Source organism: Taudactylus pleione, unplaced genomic scaffold (genome assembly GCF_031769625.1).
Source record: "Taudactylus pleione unplaced genomic scaffold, aTauple2 ptg000128l, whole genome shotgun sequence".
Classification (NCBI taxonomy): domain Eukaryota; kingdom Metazoa; phylum Chordata; class Amphibia; order Anura; family Myobatrachidae; genus Taudactylus; species Taudactylus pleione.
The window spans coordinates 12739945-12760964 of NW_028284530.1; the positions used below are offsets into that span (position 1 = coordinate 12739945).

Genomic DNA, 21020 nt, shown 5'->3' on the forward strand with positions numbered 1-21020 from the left:
GATGTGTAGAGATGCTAAGCATTATGGGTTACTGACAGCGATGTCCATATTCTTTAGACAAAGAGGGGCTTTGAGATAGTGCAACTCCAGACATTCTAGGACACGTCATAACTGTATTTCTTTGTCCTGAGTATATCTTAGTGCTTACTGAGCATGTGCAAGAGATAAGAATGGTCATTGCTATGTTGTACCAATCAGTGCTAGATACCCAGTATGTAACAAATATGGGCTTAATATCCGGAAAATCAATACCCATACAATGGTTTATAAATCAAGACCTAGACAAAGGCTCTTCAGCTCGTACATGGACCTGAGACTGCAGTAGAGTGTCTGCAATGTAAATTGAAAGACCTGGGCATTGTGAAACGAGGGCTCCCCACATTAACATGAACTAGATCTTATGTTGAAGATAATGAATCACCGGTGTTATCTGAACACATAGACAAAAGTATACTATATACTTTGTATGTTAGTTACTTGTACTTGAAGTGTGTGTGAATGAGAGCCTTTGGATTGAAGCCTTAGGTATGGCTGATATCAATATTGCTGATTTGTAATCCCCTGCTAAAATATTATATAAAGAAGATTTTTCTCTTTACTTGGTTTGGAAAGCAAAAGTTATTTAATTGCTCTAATTCCACTGATGTGTATATGGGGGCAAGAGTGAGATACACTGCACGGATCCACACAGTTCTCTGTTCCTGCAGGAAGTGTATGACAGGTAGGGAGCGGATCATGAGGCATTTTGTCTCCACCTGGGCCCCCAGGTTCTGGGTTTAGCACCCTATAATGGTAATTTTCTGGTCCTCCTGGATGTTATCATTTTGTAACCCCTCACCCGGGCGCAAGTCTCTCTTGGTGTTAATGAATGATGCCCCCTCACCCGGGCGCAGGTCTCTCCAGATGTTACTGAATGATGCCCCCTCGTCCGGGCGCAGGTCTCTCCTGGTGTTACTGCAGGTGGAGGATTTGCTCTGCTCGTTGATGGTATTACCACAGATGCCTCTGCTAATGACTCTGCAATCAGAAAGAGATCCAAGATTGTTAGCGATATGTTTATGTGGATGGACGTACTCTGTGTCCTACAGGTCGCAGGTTGGCTAAAGCTACTGTAACATGAAAAGGGCCACACATCAATTACTAGGGATGTGCGCCGGACCATTTTTGCCGGATTTGGATTTGGATTTGGTTCTAATTCGTCGTCCGGCTTTGGATTTGGATTTGGATTTGCCAAACTGCGGTGACTGGATTTGGATTTGGATTTGGATTTGGATTTGGATTTTTTTACAAAAATTGACAAAAAAAGCTAAAATCACATAAATTGGTCTTTTTTTTCTTCCTAGAGTATTATTAACCTCAATAACATTAATTTCCAGTCAATTTAGACCATATCACAGCTTATAATATTGTTTTCAACATTATTGGCCAAAGGTTGCAGTGAGCTGACTGGTTACTAAGCGACAAAGCAGCGGCACAACGACACCACAGTATAAAGCACATCTATGACACATTGCCACACAGCAGTGGCAGAAATGAAAAGTAGTGCACCCACCCAGTGGGGTACGGCCAGCAGAGTCACAGTACTTGTTTACAAAGTGGGCTACGGCCCTAGGAGTCACAGTGCACAATCTTATTAGCATTACACCGCACATAGGGCCTGATTCACATTACACCATAAAGTAGTGTCTCTTATTTATGTTACAACACACAGTAGTGCCCCTTTTACACAATGCCCACAGTAGTGACCCTTTTACACAATGCCCACAGTAGCGGTGTCCCTTACACAATGTCCCCCAGCAGTGGTGCCCCCTATGCAGTCCCCTTAGTAGTAGGGTCCACTATGCAGTGCCCCCAGTAGAATGCCCCCCAGTAGTATGCCCCCCATTAGCAGGCCCCCCCAGTAGTATGCCCCCCATTAGCAGCCCCCCCCAGTAGTATGCCCCCCATTAGCATGCCACCCAGTAGTATGCCCCCCCAGTAGTATGGCTCCCCCAGTAGTAGGCTGCCCCAGTAGCAGGCCCCCCCAGTAGTAGGCTGCCCCAGTAGTAGCCCCCCTGTAGTATGGGCCCCCCCTGTAGTATGGCCCCCCCTGTAGTAGGCTGCCCCAGTAGCAGCCCCCCCAGTAGTAGTAAGCCCCCCCAGTAGCAGGCCCCTCAGTAGTATGGCCCCCCCAGTAGCAGACCCCCCCAGTAGTATAGCCCCCCCAGTAGCAGGCCCCTCTGTAGTATAGCCCCCCCAGTAGTATAGCCCCGCCTAGTAGCAGACCCCCCCAGTAGTGCAGACCCCCCCAGTAGTATAGCCCCCCCCCAGTAGCAGGCCCCTCTGTAGTATGGCCCCCCAATAGTGCAGATCCCCCCCAGTAGTATGGCCCCCCCAGTAGCAGACCCCCCCCAGTAGTATAGCCCCCCCCAGTAGCAGGCCCCTCTGTAGTATGGCCCCCCCAGTAGTATTGCCCCCCCCAGTAGCAGACCCCCCCCAGTAGTGCAGACCCCCCCCAGTAGTATAGCCCCCCCCAGTAGCAGGCCCCTCTGTAGTATGGCCCCCCCAGTAGTATAGCCCCCCCCAGTAGCAGACCCCCCCAGTAGTGCAGACCCCCCCCAGTAGCGCCCCCGGACCTTTGACAAGTAAAAAAATAAAAATAATAAAACTTACCTGTATCCCCGCTCCCGCGCCGTCCGCTCTGTCACACGCTGAGGAGGGAGCCGGAAGACGGAGCTCATGTGTGAGCTCCAGCCGGCTCCCTCCGTGCAGCAGCCAATGAGAGTCTGTGTGACTCTCATTGGCTGCTGTAACAAACACACAGCTGCCGCTGGCGGCTGTGTGTCTGTGTCTGTGTAGGGCAGAGCGCTATCACTGCGCTCTGCCCTACACGCGAGGAGACCTGATGTCGGATTCTCTAGTGAGAATCCGACATCAGGCGGCCGCCGTTCGGCCCCGAACGGGGATCCGAGTCAGGCGGTGAACACCCGAACAGGGTTCGGGTGGACTCGGATCCCCAATGTTCGGAGCGGTTCGGATTCCACAGAATCCGAACCGCTCATCTCTATCAATTACACTACAGCGCCAATAACCCAATATTGGTAACTTAATGATAGTCTTCACTAATGTCTCATTCTACCACGTAAGTGAAATATAAGTTATGATGTTAGATACTGTACTACCTAGTAATACGTGACAAATGACCGGGGATAGTACTTACCATCAGCATCCTCCGGCTTCTCCAGAATGGAGGCACACTCTGCACAGGTCCATGTGCTCTCAGCAGATCTCAGGGCTGAGCAGGCGAGGTGGGTTCCCGCTGACCCACAGCAGTGACACCGAATTATATACCATTCACTGAAAGAGGAGACACAGAGGATAAATCTCTTCCCTACAGCTGGAGCTATAAGTCTGAGAAATAGCCCTGAAGATACTAAATGTTTTATTGTATTCTAGAGAGGATTAAACAATTTGGCATCTTATAAGAATGTATGCATTTCAGCAATTCTACAGCAAACATTTCCCAATTTGTAGGGGAGTTATATTATACAGTTGTGTCCAAATACATCTAGCCTCCTTGCGTGCCCCTCTTGTCACGCCATGCCATGACACGACTCTGTAGTGCTGAGCATATTTTCATGCATTTTTTTTTACCTTCAAATGCATCTTAATCAAACAGTGATGGGAGTAGGACGCATAAGCAGCTTCTGCTGATTAAAATGATTTGCGGCATGCCTATATTCTGTGTGTGACTGCGGGTGTATCTGTATGCGAAATGCTATGTTACAGTGCCAGTGGCTGCGACATTGTAACGGCTGATACACAACCCAGCACAATACTTGATATGCCACCTGGCGCAATGGTTGAAACGCCACCCTGCTTCCCTCATTGATTTATATTGTGGGCATGGGATATCATAATGTGTCTCTGGTGCCGAATAGAAGAGCAGCCGGGAAGAGAAGCCTCTGAGCCGCCCAACCAGCACAGTGAAGCACGATAAAGAGAAGAACGGAATTATAGGGCAGAGGAAGAAGATGGAGGTGGAGGAGCAGGTAAGTGTGGGGTGAAAAGAATAACAAAGTGGGCAGCGCTGTCAAGAAAACCTAAGGTACTGGGAACTCTCTGATAAAGATTCCAATGATACAATTTATTGAATACACAATAGATTCACAACACATAAAAAATATGGGATACGTTCAGTATCCCGGCGCATCCTGTACCCATCCCATAACATATATAATAACAGAAAACAATTATAGTAGCCAGGTTCTTAGTGTCGGCCTCTTAGTAAGCACATAGTAAATGTGAGAGATATCAGGACCTCATTCAGAGTCGGTTGCAAGATGCGATCGGTCCCTTGCAAAAAGGGTCCGGGTATGCAAATCAAATGATCGCTCTGTAAGGACACCCTCTATGATGTCTTAGTGAGCGACGGCAGTTAGCGTACGCTGGACTATCAAACCTCCCACCTGTCACTCGCAGCACACGTCATCTCCGGGAAGAGTCTGATTAATCGTGAATATCAAAGGCCATCGGAGCTGCTCGCAGCTCTTAAGGTTGACCTAACCTACCCCAAGCACTGCGAGCAGTTCAGGCTAAAAAACAACCAAGTCACATGTGCTATGACGCTACTTTGCTAATTATGCACACCCTTTAAATGCCGTTCTAGCGGCCAGACACGCCTGCGTTCGCACAACCACTCCCTGTTTACAAGCACCTTCCCCTGTTACCACCCACAAATGGCACTATCTGTCACTCAAACCAATGACCTGAAAGTGGCTTGCGAGCTAGCAAAATCAGATTGCAGCGAATGACTTGCGCACGCGCACTGCGAATTATATGCATGTGCAGATGTGCGATTATCGCTCCCTGTGAGCAAGCGTGCCCTAACGAGAGACTCTGAATGAGGTCCTCAGCCTCTTAGTAAATACACCGTCACATATATTACGCAAACACCCAGTAGATCCTTAGCTAATAAACGTAGGGGCCTATTTATCAAGAGTCTTGGTGGCATTAATCATGCGGAATGAGCAGTGGAACCTTCCCAGGGGCTGCTGCTGGGCCTTAGCACACTGGCAGTCCTTACTAAATAAAATGCAAAAAGTTTTACCTGCTGCTCTCGCTGTGAGTTCTTCCACGCTCGCAGCGGCAGGGATCCACGTCACACTGTTGGTGGACCTGCAGCAGTTCTCCGAAGGCGTTGTTCTCCAGTTCCCAGGATGCATCTCTGAAAGGTTAATGTGAGTTAATATCGCTGATGTAATTAATCAATGTGACATTACAATGCTTTATTCTGTCTGTTTCATCTAGTCCAGCATTTCCCAAACTGTGTACCATGGTGCCCTGACGAGTTGCAGTGTATTTACAGGAGTGCCGCGCAGGCCCGGGCCTGCCTACCACCAGGCGTTCTCCCCAGCCAGTCTCTGGGAACATGCGGTACTCCTGATTTTGGGAGAACTGCATTAGGGAAGGGCCAGATGGTGGTGGGAGATACAAAGCAGCAGGTCTGGTCCTTCCTTCCTGCTGCTCTATGGTGAGGCTCCAGGGTCAGAGGAGCCTGTGCTGAGCCGTGATTGGTGGAGCCCAGCACATGCTTCTCTGACCCCAGCAGAGGGCGTGACTACAGCAGCTTGTCCTGGCAGCATGGAGGAAGGAGCTAATGGCTCCACATCAAGGTGAGAGGTACGTCAGTGTGACCCTGCCAGTCTGTATGTAATGTATGTGTCTATGTGTGACCCTGCCTGTCTGTATGAAATGTATGTCTCTATATATGACCCTGCCTGTCTGTATGTATGTATGTCTCTATATATGACCCTGCCTGTCTGTATGTAATGTATGTGTCTATATGTGACCCCGCTTATCTGTATGTAATGTATGTGTCTATGCGTGACCCTGCCGGTATGTATATATGTATGTCTGTATGTCTTATACACACATAAGAGGTTATTATTGTGAGATGACCTCACTTGGTTTTGCTAGTATTACATTAGCAATAGAATTTCCAAAAGAACCTCAACGCTAATTGAATCTATTCCTTGGCCTAGGAGTGCAGCAAAATAATACTGAGATAGTAAGGGTGCCATGATCCAAGAAAGTTTGGGAACCACTGATGTAGTCCTTTCCAAGCCTTGCCAGACACACAGTAATATTATCAGGCAGAAACTGGCAACTACATGGGCCTCCCCCGACTAATACAGATGGCAGAAAACACATTATATGTGGACACTGTAATGGGTCCTTGGTATCCTCCACACATAAATTTGTCTTAATGTGTCCCGGGCACCAAATCTACAGACCTGGCCAAGGAAACTGGGGCTGGCATGGAGTGTCCAGCACTGTGACTATATTATAAACCTCATGGTCATTGCACTCCTAGCTGGCTATTACTTATGGCTGTCAGTAGAAGCCTGAAGGCTTTCAGCTATGATAGAAGTGTGCAAGCTGGAGCATGGTGTGTAAGTTTCCAAAGAGAAGGCACTTTGGTAGTTACAATGACGGATGCAACAGACTTGTCTCAGAGCCGTACTGACGCCGTTCGCCCCATTATTCCATTGATAGCTTTCAAAAAATGCAGCCAGCACCGTGTTTCAGAAGCGATCCCCAGAGACATGGCAGCTGCACCATATGTACGGATATAACGCCAGATTATTGCACATGCACAAGGGATTCTGGGTAAATTCCAGATTGTTGGTGATGTTCTGCGCATGCGCCAGTGGCATTTTTTTTTTCAGGGGGAGGGGGCTCACAGAAATCCTCACATGGGCCCCCTCCAGTCTTAAAATGCCCCCTGGTTGGCACATGCATATATCTATGCGACCGAACGAGAGTTCCAGCAAAGCCTCTGTGATGGAGCTGGATTCTATGTTCTAGATAAATACAATAGTTACATATACCTGTGGGGAATGTAAATTCCCATTCGCAGCATCTCCTGCTGGAAACTCTCCATGTTCTGGCATATGGGGCACTTCAGGAAATACTTCCCTGCGTTTAATGCCTGCATCTGTAATGTAAGAAGTTCCGATGAAATACCAAATATATATCTACAGTCATAAAGCAAATGTCCTGCACAAGAGCTGACGAGCAAGTACAAGCTGACCAGCTAACGTCAGGTCGCATTCGCCATAATCCTTCATATACAGAGAGCAGACACCGGGATCAGCTTCAAACCCTCCACTCCATTGGCTCTCATGCCTTGGCTCTCTCCTGGTTGGCCTCCTCCCGGTGCCTTTGATAGTGAGGAGTAAATAGTAAAGCCATAGCTCACCAGCAGGCAAGTCCTGTGGAACCAGGTGTTTTTGCAGCAGGGGCTCTTAATCACATCATATGCAGGGGCGGGAGTCAGCTCCTCCAGGCATATGGTACATGCACTTACTCCATCCTGTACCGCAGCCTTCTGAACAGGCCGATGCCTTGGGCAAAATGATCTGCAGGGAAACAGATATTACAGAATAAATTGTGAGAAGTTCAAACAACAAACCCTATTGTAATACATACACAGCGCGATCGCACACCAAGACATATTGGGCGTGCTAATGCCTTGCCGTGCGACTGCCTACCTTGCCGGATTTGCATATGCCGGCTTCCTGTGAACGCATCTAGCAAACGGGTGTGAATCGAGCCCTATATACCTAGAAGCAAATGGATTACTCACGGAAACTCCTTGAAGTACTGGAATATAAATTCCTTTTCCTGGCCACAGGGGAAGTGCACGGTCTCAGCACAGCCCTTCCTACTGCAGCGTATGGAGGCGCCCATCCTCTTGCACACTGTGCAGGGCTGCAAAACATGATTAACTAATTACAATACTGAGCAAAACATGAACAATGAGTGTAAATAGGTTCCCCAGTATAAATAACCTTTGTTCTAGACTCCTTTTACTTCCTAATAATAGAACAGTCACTGTATATAACGCTCAAGTATAGCCAGGTCCTCTGCTAACCACCTTAGTGGGAGAGATAGAAAATAGCTCCTCTAAGGCTTCCAATCATAGCTGCTGCGGCCGATCGCCCGTCCTACAGAGAGACCTATGGGACTTTAATCTTTTTTCTTTCTTTTTTTTTTAAATTAGGTAAGTGCAAGTGCATGTCTGAGCTTCCAGTCCTCTGTGCATGCAGGAACCGACAAGCTGGATCACACATGTGAATTTAGCAGCACACTGGCTCAGGGAAGCAGAAAGATCTGCATTACCGCTGACAGGCGGCATCGCTTATCTGCTCCCAAAGACTATTTGGGGAATTGTGTTAGACTAGCTACAACCTCCACCTCCTCCCCCGTTTCTTTCCACAAGCACCCACTGTGTGCTCTGCATCCAAATACTCACTACGACCACAGTCGGTAAACCATCAGGACACATGAACAGTAATTAAAACACAATGGCCAACTGCGCCAATACCTGCCAAGCATCCACCTCTGAATTAGGTCCATACACCCAAACATTTTATATAAATAAGACTCTCCAGAATCTGTCAGCCACCTTGGGAAAACACTTCTGACTGGCTGAGTGGCTTTTGACCTTCCTGGTCACTGCAGTTCCACAGTCATTCTGCACCGTAGCTCCAGGCAGAGCCGTTCTCACTGTGGGATCACAAAGCTGTTTATTTTATTCTCTGTGGATTATCAGGGAATAGAATAAACTCCCTATTAGGCCAAATATGTGTCATTCAGTTCTCCGTTGACTTCCTTAGCGCCGGTCACATGACATGAGAAAGTATCAGTACGATCAGCTCCTCACCTGCTCTGCCGCACGGCTGGCTGCCTTTCGCATGTCTGGGTACAGGAAGCCATAGAAGCCTTGCCTGTCACTGCCCCTCTGCAGCACACCGCTGGATAGTAACTGGATAGGAAAGAGGGGAGATAACAATTAGGAACACTTGTATCTCTAACATATGCTCCAATACAGTTTTATAATGTTTTATGCACTTAGCATGTTAATGAAACTGCACAGATAACTACATATCCTTAGGAGAGGACTCCAATAATATTTAATGCCTAAAGTTAAAAATCAAAACAAAATGTTTTTTGTTTTTTTTTCCCACCATTTTAATTAACAGAAAAGATATGGTTTAATTTGGTAGAACAATTTGTTGCCTTTGGGGGGAGCTATCACACTGATCGCACCCTCCCATGGCTTTGTGCTAGGCTGAGGGGCTCACAGCACCACCCTCCTAAGGGGGCATTGCCACGCCTCCCACAATTAGGCCACAACCTTTCCCCATGGCCCGATTCTCTACACCCCTGCCCAAAACACCTACAAGCTATCTCTCTGCTTCAAAGGCTTACCGTGACTTGGCTCTTATCGGCACTGGCCTCCCGGGAAGAGGAGATTGATAAATTTGAGTAAACATTTACATTATCACCATGCGAATATATTTCCTGATTCAGGATGGATCGCAAGTCTGCAATCACACGCATCCGGCCTTCGCGAAAATATGGTAATGAATGCATTCGCAATGCGATCGCAGCACTATACTCAGACGCTGCCCACTTCAGTAAGCCACCCACTTCCCAATACTTACATCCGCAATACCTATAGTAGTCTGCAAAAACATCGGAAACATGGTGTAACATCGGACCCAGATGCACAGTTGTGGTAGAGCTGACCTGACTCAGAAATTGCTAAACTTCCTGTTGGTATCTAGAGCTCAGGCTGCGTATGCCATCGCAGGGGCTTTATTATGCAGGCCCCTGTTACAGCGTTCAAACGCACTGGCACGCCTGCATTCCTTCAACCACCCCATCTCTCCACCCCCACCAAAAATGGTCACTTCCTGTTAATCACTGTTCGATCGGACTGCGTGCCCACTGCGATCGCTTCCCGATCGCAGCGGCCGGTTCATGCACTGTGATGCATACGCATGCGCAGAACGCAAACATTGGCAGGGTGCGTGTGTGTCCGCAGACTTGCGTTCCAAGCCGAATCAGGCCCATAGGACAAAATGATTATCACATTTGCGTAAATATGGTAGATTGTGATAAATCTGCACCTTACTGTATAACAGGCTGATTTCAGCTGCTATAACTGATGCATCATTACTTTCCATACTTACCAGGCAGTAGTGGTGGATGGTCAGCTTCTCCTTGGCGTTACGCAGCAGCTCTCCATACTTGGGCACGTCATTCTCTGCACGACCACAGAAAATGCATGCTGTGGAAGCAAGGCAAGACATTATGTATGGTGTGTTCTTCATACAAAACACAAATCACACATTAAACCAGAACAAGTACATGCAAGATAGGTGAGGGAATGTAGTTGTGAGACAGAGGGTAGAGAGAGCGATGCTCGACCAGGTGTGTACCCAGCTTTACTCTATGTCAAAATGACAGATATATTACTGAAGGTGTATACAGACTTCTGGCCCCTGTCTTACCTGGATCGACTTCTAGCGATGAGCTTGATGCCGAATCTCTATTCGTCTTCTGCTTTCTCTTACTAAAGATAGAGATGCAAAAACAAAATTGTGAATTATAAGTGCAAATAATAATCCTCCTTTATGTATATGTCATATGTAATCTATTCTGTGAGCTGGTGCTTTAGTAGAAGTGGATCTCAAGGTGCTGCTGCTGTATAAAATTACCTTTATGGGACCAGATAAGCATGGGTTAAAGTGAGCTGGAAAGCGGCGGTACTGAGTTCAGTCAGTTATATATGAAGGGGAAACAAGTCCCTCCCCTGCCCGCGGCCCTGCAGCTGAGCCCAATGCCAACCGAGTGACAAGAATCACCCCATGCCATCTGCAGTCAGCACACAGCATAACCCCATGCTGTCTGTAGTCAGTGCACAGCATCACCCCATGCCATCTGCAGTTAGTGCACAGCATCACCCCATGCCATATGCAGTCAGCGCACAGTGTCACCCCATGCCATCTGCAGTCAGAGCACAGCGTCACCCCATGCCATCTGCAGTCAGAGCACAGCATCACCCCATGCCATCTGCAGTCAGAGCACAGCCTCACCCCATCCATGCCATCTGCTGTCAGAGCACAGCGTCACCCCATGCAGCCTGCAGTCAGTGCACGGCGTCACCCCATGCCGTCTGCAGTCAGAGCACAGCGTTACCCCATGCCATCTACAGTCAGCACACAGCGTCACCCCATGCCATCTGCAGTCAGAGCACAGCGTCACCCCATGCCGTCTGCAGTCAGTGCACAGCGTCACCCCATGCTGTCTGCAGTCAGTGCACAGCGTCACCCCATGCTGTCTGCAGTCAGCACACAGCGTCACCCCATGCTGTCTGCAGTCAGTGCATAGCATCACCCCTTAACGGGCGGCAGCAGAGTCCAAATGGCTGAATGCGTCGAGCCTGTTTATGCCAATACTACAGTAATGCTACTGTTATTATCTATATGCATTATTACAATGATATTGGTAATGGGTTTGCAGTAATAAGGTATATACTTCTGCAGGTCAGATTACATTAGTCTTCATTCTAGCACACTCTGGTCTGTATCTGGGCAGTGTGTTGCATCAGCTGAGTATGCTAGAAGCACCAGAGCAGAGAGCGACACCCCAGGCAGAAAAGAGGAACTGCACGGGCTGTGACAGGTGCAGGGTGCTAGAATGAACACAATTACATTGGCCCCTAAGAACAGAATTTTGATACAGCATAAAACTGTTCCTAATATTCGAACAAGACAATAACAAAACAGAACAAATTGTTTCCTTGGATAATTTTGAATTTAGCTTTATAAGCGGATTGGATGGTTTATAATGAGGAGGATGAGGGCTGGTGCGTTTCCAAACTTATCTTAGAGACAACTACATTAAAGAAGTTTGTGTAGAGCCAACCTGTGGCTCTACAGCTGTTGTGAAACTACAAGTCCCAGCATGCCCTGGTACAGTTTTAGCATTACCTAATAGCGAAACTGTTGCAGGGCATGCTGGGATTTGTAGTTTCTCAGCAGCTGGGGAGCAACAGGTTGTCCAGGCCGGGTGTAGAGGATGAGAACGCTTGTTTAGTAATATTAAAATAATTCAAGTGGTTTCATATGAAAATAAAAATAAAAACAATTCTATTATATGCTATTATGTAACGGATTGATGTGATATTCTATTTTTTAAACAAATTTTGTAATTATAATATTCTATGGTGTTTCAATAAAAAAAAATATAAAAAAAAATAATAATAATAACAATCCCCACAAAAACAAACAAACAGTGAAACTTTAAAGTATCTCAGCTTCTGTTTCAAAGCAATTGAAGCACAATTATAAGTTAATCAATTTTGGATGCTATCAATGTTTGTGTAATTAGTCACAGTATTATGTACTTGGTGAAATAAATTAGCTATTATTGGTGTTCCACATAATTGTAAATCTGATCATAAATATTACATTTGTAACAAGGAAATCTCTATTTTTAAAAACACAACACAACCAGTCACTTACCTAGACGAGGCCATTACGCCTCACATTTAGTCTTACAGCCTTCCAGATGCTTCTCCAGTAGTAGAATTAGAGAAAAATGCGCTTTATAATAAAAACGATGCAACTTGCTAGGATTCTGTAACTATAATGCAAGTCTCTGCTAAGGGTGAGCCTCACTGGCTGTCCTGTGTTATGACATCACTGGCCACTGTGACATCACTGATTTGCATAACCATGGTAGGTCAGATATCTGACACAGGGTCTCCATCATGCACATGCAGGGGCTCCATCAGAGGCCGGACTGCCTGGGGGTCTGCTGTGGCCAGAAACACAGCCTAATTCATCTGTACTGGGCCCAATATTTCTCTGCGCACATGTTCCTGCTGCCCGGGTCACTAGTTCTCTCAAGAGAGTCATTCTGGGGAATAGTAAGCCCCTTGTAATAATAAGCAAAGATAAATCAGGGCAAGTCCATGGCATACTTGCCTACCCTCCCGATTCGGCCGGGAGCCTCCCGAAAATCGGGTGCCGCTCCCGGCCCCCCGGAAAGGTAGGCAAGTCTCCCGGCCCCAGCGACCCACCTGCCTAAACCCCGGCAGCGGGGGGGCCGATGACGCGATTTGCGCTGAATCGCGTCATCGTAGTCCCGCCCCCTGCATTACAATGCCGATATTAATGACTTTGTGATGCAGGGGGCAGGGCTACGATGACGCGATCGCGCTGTCACGCCCATGCCCCGCCCCCAATGGTGTGTCATCATCATAGTCACACCCCCTTTTCTCCCGTGACACGCCCCCTTTTTACCGAGAGACTTTCCCCTGTGATTGTCCGACAGCTCCCTCCCGGAAGGAGGGAGTTTAATGTCGGCAACCCTGGTCCATGGACTTAAAGTTTTCTTCCTAAAGTTATTACCACTTAGTGTAGCCCCATGTACATTATTAATGCACATTCACATCATACTCTGCAATAAGCCTGTGTACCAAATTTGCTGACTTCCGAGGTGGCAAACAGGTTGGCTCAACAGGGGGGAGGGTCCCACGGGAAAACTGGAGCCACGTCAGTGGTCCAATCTTTTTCTTATTAAATTGGCAAGGTGCAGCAATGATGTGACTGCATCTCTTGTGCGCCCTAAAAGCCTGCACCCTGGGCCTGGAGCAGATGCTTACAAAAACAGAAAAGTAAACTCAAGCGCTCCTCCTCTGAGGTCAATTCTTACACTAATGGAAATATAGTGCACAGAGGGCCTAATTCAGACCCGCTCGCGAGCGTAGGATGCTCACAAGCGGGTCGATGGTACGCTAATGCGCATGCACACGATGGAGGTAGCTCCGTCGTGCGCATGCGCGAGACCCGCATAGCGACAGCCAAGCTGTCGCTCCGGGTCTTGCACCAAAGGGGGAGTGCTGTTGATGGTGACTGACAGCACGCCCCCTTTGGTGGGCATGCCAGGGGCGTGGCTGCCAGACGGAGGCATTCCCATGGGAACGCCTACCGTCTGGGTCCGGCCCCACTGACATCACTAGTGATGTCAGTGGGAGTGATTTTGGCTCTGATAGAGACAAAATCACTCCTGGGCTTGCGGCCACGAGACCCTACTGCAGGGTCTCGTCGCAAGTCCGATGGTCGCGATGGTCTTGACCATCGCGACCATCATCATGGATGCTCGCATAAGCTGTGGGTGGTAAAATTCCCCCCAAAAAACACCCCAAAAAAAGTACTTTCCTTTTGGGGATGAAAAAAGTAAAAAGTGGGGGGACAAGCATAAAATCTAGCGAAATAGACCTTTTTGAGGTCTACAAGGATGGGTCAGGTGTTTTTAGGATTGCAGAGTTTTCACGATTTTTAAACCTTCACTTTAGAGGCTTTAAAATATGCTAGCACCCATTTTCAGGTACCCCAAATTTGTCAGGACTACTTATTTTCACCCAAAAATACTGCTTTATGCCATTCTTCACCACTTGTGCAAAGACGCTAATAAGAAGCTATTAACACAACTTAAGTACCCCAAATAGATTTATTAGGGCTATTCGGGCACATCTATATTGATCACCAATGTTAGTGCATCTTTTTGGGGGGTTCAGGCTGATTTCCCCTTTTCTGACAGCACTTTCCGCCTGTTCCGACTTCGAAGCTTGTCGTTTTCACGTGATTTGGAAAAAATAGGGCGAATAGTGGGGGAGCACACGATAAGTTTCCGCATTCAAAACACGCGATGTAGGCGGAAAGTCGGGCAGGCGAAACTTTATCGCGGACGTGAAACTAATTGAATACCACCCGTGGTAGGGAAAATCTTTATTTTAAGGATACAATGTTGGAACAACCTGCAGAACCCCTTGCCCCCCTCCCTAATGACTAATTAGGCAATTGGAAGTTTCCAATGAGCTTAATTAGTCCACTAATTACATGTCATTTTTGGGGGTTAAATAATGGCCTCAAATTACCCCAAAATCAACTTGTTAGTTTAATCACCCCAAATGTAATTACAGTATTTTTTTTATTGAAAAATAATACATTTTTATCTTTTTTTTTAGTACCTCAAATCACCCAACAATCTCCTTATATCCTACTCTTTCTATACACACCCCCCTACACCTACAGTACAGTAATAAAAAAAAATCATTCCATGCAAACTCGGAATTCTTTGTTTTTGGAGAGAGAGCACATAGTATCATCCATTTGGGGAACACACCAGGGAACTTCTGACACAAACTTGCTCTGCTGCTTCCACAGGAAATCAGATGCTAGCTTGTGAGGCATATTACCGGCAGCAGAGAGCCAGTCACTCACTGGTAGCAAAACAGAATTCTGATTTCTGACATTTGTTTTATTATTATTATTATTATTATTATTATTATTATTATTATTATTATTTTAATTACTTAACTTGTCTCCAGTACAGGAGACATTTTCCTTAAGCCCACATCCTTATCGTCAACCAGCTTCAGTCTTCAAGAAAATGGAGATGACCCCAGACCACTGTCTGACATTTGGGGACATGTTTTAGCCAGGCCAATCAGAGAGTGGGGGTCAGGCTGTCACCATGGTACCTTGAAAGCAACAAGCCTGGAGAGAGGGCTGTGAGAACACTGGTATGTGTGAGAGGTACTGGAAGGCTCCTGCATCCCCCTGCACCTACATAGTATTGCTGGGGAGCTCCTCCTTCATGCCAGGGGTACTTTATTTTATACACTAGTGTTTTTTAGTAGGGTTAGGCAATGTGTGGCACTCCAGCTGCTGTGGAACTACACCTCCCAGCATGGATTGCCACCTTTTTAATATAACATCATGCTAAAACTATGGCAGTGCATGCTGGGATGTGTAGTTCCACAGAAGCTGGAGGGACACGATTGAAGACCCCTGTTTTAGTGCCTTATAACCCTGTGGCAGGGCATGCTGGGATGTGTAGTACCACATGAGCTGGAGTGCATCACGTTGCCTAGCCCTGTGTTATTATAGCATAGAAGCCTGATATCATCACTAATGCATGGGGTGTGACAACCCTGATATCAGATTTATACAGTGGGTACAATTTTCTGGATCTGTCCCTGGTTTCTTACTGCATGGTACCATCCTGTCCAGCCAGAGGCTATTCTCATTATCTATTATTATTTGGTCTTTTTCAGGAGTGGTCTATGTCTGCCATCTAGTCCAGGTCTCAGCCAGTAGTGGCACTGCAAGTTCCAGCATAACCTGCCAGTTACCCAATTCCTTGGGTTTAATCCAGAGTTGCACGCAATGTTAATGTTGGAAGCAGTAGGAGGATTTTTGCATCAAAGTCGCACTGTGCACGTGCGGCTATGCTGTAGCAACAGTCTTGGACAGAATTTAAGTTTAATTGATGCGTAATAGCGAATATGGTTGTTACATTTTAAAAAATTGTTCTATAACATGGGTGCAAGTGAGACGTAAGTGTCTGTGACATGTGCCTGCCGTAAATCAGGCGCATAGGCTCCTGTCCCTGACCCGCACTTAAAATAGTCATCGGCGTCACTTTGTGTGTGGTTGCAATTTGTGCTTTTTTTTCTTTGTACCTAATTTGCGTTTGCGATCGAATTAGAGTCTAATGTTTTTTTAGGAAGTAAAACCGCTAAAACAATGATCCTGGACAGTGGCGTAACTATTCATTTTTCTCCTCCCTGCAAAAAAAGTTTCTGGTGCCCCCCCACCTTTCATGTGTGGCTTCAGAAAATATGCTTTTCCCGGACAACAACACATAGATTCCCTATACTGTCCATGTAAGGATGCAGACAGGGTGGTGTGAAGCGGTGATGAGGCCGGGTGTTTGGTATGAGAGGGGGATGAATGTGAGGGTGCAGAGCAGACAGGGTGGTGTGAGGGGGGAGGCAGGGTGGTTGGTATGAGGGGGGATGTGCATGAGGGTGCATAGCAGACAGTGTGGTGTGAGGTGGGATGAGACAGGGTGTTTAGTATAAGGGGGTATGTGTGTGAGGGTGCAGAGCAGACAGGGTGGTGTCCGGAGGTGAGAAGGAAGTGCAGGCAGTGGGAATAGGATGCTGCCAGGCTGGGCAGTGGCAGTCACTGAGGTGAGCAGGATAGCGCACAGGCAGGACAGGCACAGGGTTGCACTGGGTTAGCAGCAGTGTGCCGTCTCACCTGCCTCCTCTCTGGCTCCACTCCACTTCCCGTATCCCCCAGACATGAACCCGATGGCCCTGCCTGTACCTGGAGACTATGATGTCAATAGTCCGGGGTAGGGGACCCGCGCTGAGCCTCTCTACTCAGTCCCCAGGGCAGCAGGCCTCCACGATGTATTCCCGGTACAGGCCGGCCTCTAAGTGCTGAGCATTTCCAATCAGGCGGCGTAACATCACCAGGGGGGGGGCAGCTGCTCTCAACCAATCACCTGCTAAACGTCAAGAAGGGGGCATGGTAAGCGCGATGTAAAGTGCCATTATATATCATATCTCTACATCGGCACCCTCTGCCTTATACCTTTATATTATTATATCATATCACTACGCCCCCCCCTGCTGGCGCCCCCAAGCCACCGTGGGGTCTGCGGGGGCAGTTGTTATGCCACTGATCATGGACATGTTCAGCCGCTTACATATTTCTCCATTCCAGGACCAGCCCTAGTGTAAGCACCGGAGATCTGTCGTCCATGGAAATAGCAGAATAAGTAGGAGAACTTGTGCCACCGCTGTCTTTTTTTTTTTTTTTTAAAACATAGTTTACTGTAAGACTGCAATGAACATTGCAACTTAATGGTCAATAAATAGCAAGACATCAGTAGGTGTACAGCAGTAAACCAAATCTAAGCCCATGAGGAACATAGTGTTACAAAATCTAAAAGGGGGTAGAACCTGTAGACAGTGTTTCTTCATTGTACCAATCTGTAAGTTGGACTGCAGCACGGAGTGTATCTTTGACCTGAGGCGGTAATGTATGAACATACGGTAGCCAGGTGTCAAAAAATTTCTCTGCTCCTTTATCTCTATTAAGAGATAATTCTAACCAATCCATATTGAATAGATACAATATTCTAGGGTGTAGAAGATTGAGTGTTAGAGTGTCAGCAGAGATCCATTGGGATAATATGGTTTTCTTTGCAGCTGCTGCAATCTTTGCTAGTAGCAGATGGGCACCGCTAGAAGGACAGAATGACCCAGATGATGGCATAATATACCACATGGCCCACTCAGGTGTTAATATGAAACTAATTCCCAACGTGGTGGATATATACAGTATGTGTGTATTAGGGAGCAGAACCTTTGTACCTCGGCACATGACCACATACAATGCATGAGGTCTGCACAGGGCCGGATTGAGGGACACATGGGCCTGGAGCTGAAAATGATCAAAGGCCTATTATGAAAAGCAGAGGAGGTGTGACCATTGCTGCGTGGGTGTGGCCAGTGCCATGTGGGAGTGTACATCCCTATACTCTCATCCCCAATGTCTCCCTAAAACTGTAACAGAAAAAAAAGCTTAATTTTGTGAGGTAACTAGAAATATAATTTTACTACTTATGATTTATGGCTGACCTTGTGGACAGCAGATGGGCAGTCAACATCATGCTGTCATGATGATGGGCCTATTTTTATGTGGAGGCCTGGAGCTGTAGCTCCATCCGCCCCATTGTTAATCTGGCCCTGGGTCTGCATCAGGTTGTTTGCACTTGAAACAGTTAGAGTCTGTAGAAGCGCCTGTAAGGAGTCTTAATTTGGGGGTGAAATAGGTGCGATGCAATAACTTATATTGCATTTCAGCGTAAAATGCCGAGATTAATTGTTTATTAAGTCTAACAAAAGATTTCAAAATAGTGGGTAGAGATATGGAAGGAAATGTAGAACGCCATTTAGCAACTCCAGCTGTCTCCACCTCCAAATTTATTTCCCGGCGTACATTAGTGTATAGTGTGGAAGTGGAGAACGACATAGAAGGGCAGTGAGACAACACATCATCCAAATCGCATTTCCCAGGTGAAATGGGGAGTCGAGGGATTAAAGCGGTGATATAACTACGTACTTGGAAATAGATAAATATTGGGATTGGAAGACGAGGGAATCTTTCCTGTAATTGGTTGTGGGAATAAATCTTCATGGTGTGATAAATATATTAATTGATATATATATCGAAGTCACTGTAAACTCTAGGTATTAAAAAACCTGCGTTAACAACCCAGCAGTAAACCCCGGGTTATGACTAATGGGGAGAAATAGGGAGAAGCTAGGAGAGACTTTCATTTGAGCTCTGGCTTGTCACCAAGCCATGCAAGTAGTATGTAGTAGTAAGTTTTGTGTTACATGAGTTGGGAAAGATGAGGGATGTGAATGTAATAGGTTAACTAATGGAACATCAGTGCTAAAAGATTGCTCCACCAGAGTGTCAGCAAATCCATTTGTTCCCTTGATCCAGTCAATTGCATAGCGATAATTTGATGCTATGGCGTAGAATCTTAAGAAAGGAAGATTGGTTCCTCCTAAAGTGGGTGGCTGAGTAAGTTTGAATACTGAGATCCTGGGTTTATTATCCGCTCAAATTAACTTACTGAGCGCTCTGTTAATCAATTTTAAATCAGATTCCAAGGGAAACAGAGGAAGCATCTGGAAGAAATATAAAATCCTGGGAAATTATATAATTTTGATTAACTGACATCTACCGAGATATGAGAGTGGTAGGTGTTTCCATTTTTAAAAATCTAGAAGTGTGCGTTGTATCAGGGCAGGGAAATTGGCTGAATACAGGTTTGAGGGATGTGTCGGAATGTTAAAACCTAGGTATTTCAAATTTGTCCTAGCCCATTTAAAGGGAAAAGAATCCTTCCAATCTTTAGTTGCATCTGTATGTAAGGCCAGGGCTTCCATTTTGTTGTAATTTATCAGAAAGCCGGAGATTACGTGGACATTTTTCAAGATGTGAAGAAGTTTAGGTAAGGCAGAATGTGGGTTCCTAAAGTACAATAGTAAGTCGTCTGCATATGCAGAGACTTTCAATGTGACATCTCCGACGTTTACTCCCTGCCGCTGTTGACATAACAAAAAAGTGCGAATAAGAGGGTCTTTAGCCAAATTAAATAATAAAGGGGACAGGGGCCAGCCCTGACGAGTACCCCTATGTAGACTAAGTGATGTAGTATTCAAGCCATTTATTTTTAGTAATGCCATAGGGGTGTGATATAATGTCTTGAATAGCACGATAACTTCAGGTCCAAAATGTTGTAATTGAAAAATACGCAATGCCACCGCTGTCTTTATGCTGCAGCGCATGTAACGCACGGGAGCTGCTCCAATGACATTATCCGAGATGAAACTATGCTGAATGTGAAAAGAAGTAATATTGCGCACTGGGCTAATGGTTTAATGTTCGTGGTAAGCTGATGTTTACAAGGGTGTCCGTCCCTTTCTGTTACAACCAATATACAAGATAATAACAGCGCTACACCTTCCAAAATAATCTTGAAGTAATTACTAAGTGTCAATCGATTACAGCTGCATGTCTTTACTGAGGAATGTTCTGAAAACATTAATGATGGCAAATATTCATGTTCACAAAACAAATGTCTTTACTGAGCTTAAAATTGTCACATACAACATATAATGAAAAACATGCATCAAACCACTGTAATTGTTATGTTAATTACAATGATCATGCGATTCAAATGTACCCCAGATGCATTGGGGCAGTGATGCACTGTGGATGGTATATAAACTAGGTGCACTATATTGAGACCCTTGTTAAGAATAAATGCAGTTGGCAGAGTTTGTAGGTGTATGAATGAGATAGGCGGCATCCCGCTCTCTCATCCAGGAATGTAGAGATCAATTGTTCTACTCGGAGTAAGTCCAATGTGGAATAACTTGCTGTGGGTGCTGGTGGTTGCCCAGGATTTCTTCTGGTCTTCGAAAAATCACTAGATGCGGCCGCCTATGAATCTGTGTGCGATTCAGGATCAGGCCCTTAGTGTTAGGCTTAGGGAACCTGGCGACAGCACGGTATAAGCATTCGGTATTCACACTGTCTTCTATTCCGCCCCAGGGTAACAATCGGCTTTTGGACTGGTTAGAGCAGTGCCGTTTGGTGCGCACCCGCAATGCTGCCATGGATGCCCATTCTATGCCTTCTACACTGGGAGGGGAGACAGCAGAGCTGGTGGAACAGTTCCGGAAACTACAGCAGTATTACAAGATCCTGAGGCCGTGCCAAGATCCTGATCTG

General features: G+C 46.4%; 1 protein-coding gene across 1 annotated transcript; it reads right to left on the minus strand.

Annotated features, from left to right (window-relative positions):
- Window positions 1-784: 784 nt before the first annotated feature.
- Window positions 785-12376, minus strand: LOC148523787 (G2/M phase-specific E3 ubiquitin-protein ligase-like). Its single transcript, XM_088472749.1, has 11 exons — window positions 12363-12376; window positions 10347-10408; window positions 10026-10123; window positions 8711-8812; window positions 7631-7755; window positions 7244-7403; window positions 6873-6979; window positions 5090-5206; window positions 3200-3336; window positions 943-1017; window positions 785-855 (listed from the first exon to the last, which is right to left on the minus strand). The coding sequence occupies exons 1-11, from the start codon at window positions 12374-12376 to the stop codon at window positions 785-787; spliced, it is 1068 nt and encodes a 355-aa protein (XP_088328875.1).
- Window positions 12377-21020: the final 8644 nt, after the last annotated feature.

Bases quoted from the DNA above. Each gene is read 5' to 3' on its own strand.
- LOC148523787 (XM_088472749.1), bottom strand. The intron at 10,124-10,346 runs GTAAGACAGGGG...TTGCTTCCACAG, and splicing joins ATCGCTAGAAGTCGATCCAG to CATGCATTTTCTGTGGTCGT. The intron at 5,207-6,872 runs GTATATGTAACT...TTAACCTTTCAG, and splicing joins GGAATTTACATTCCCCACAG to AGATGCATCCTGGGAACTGG.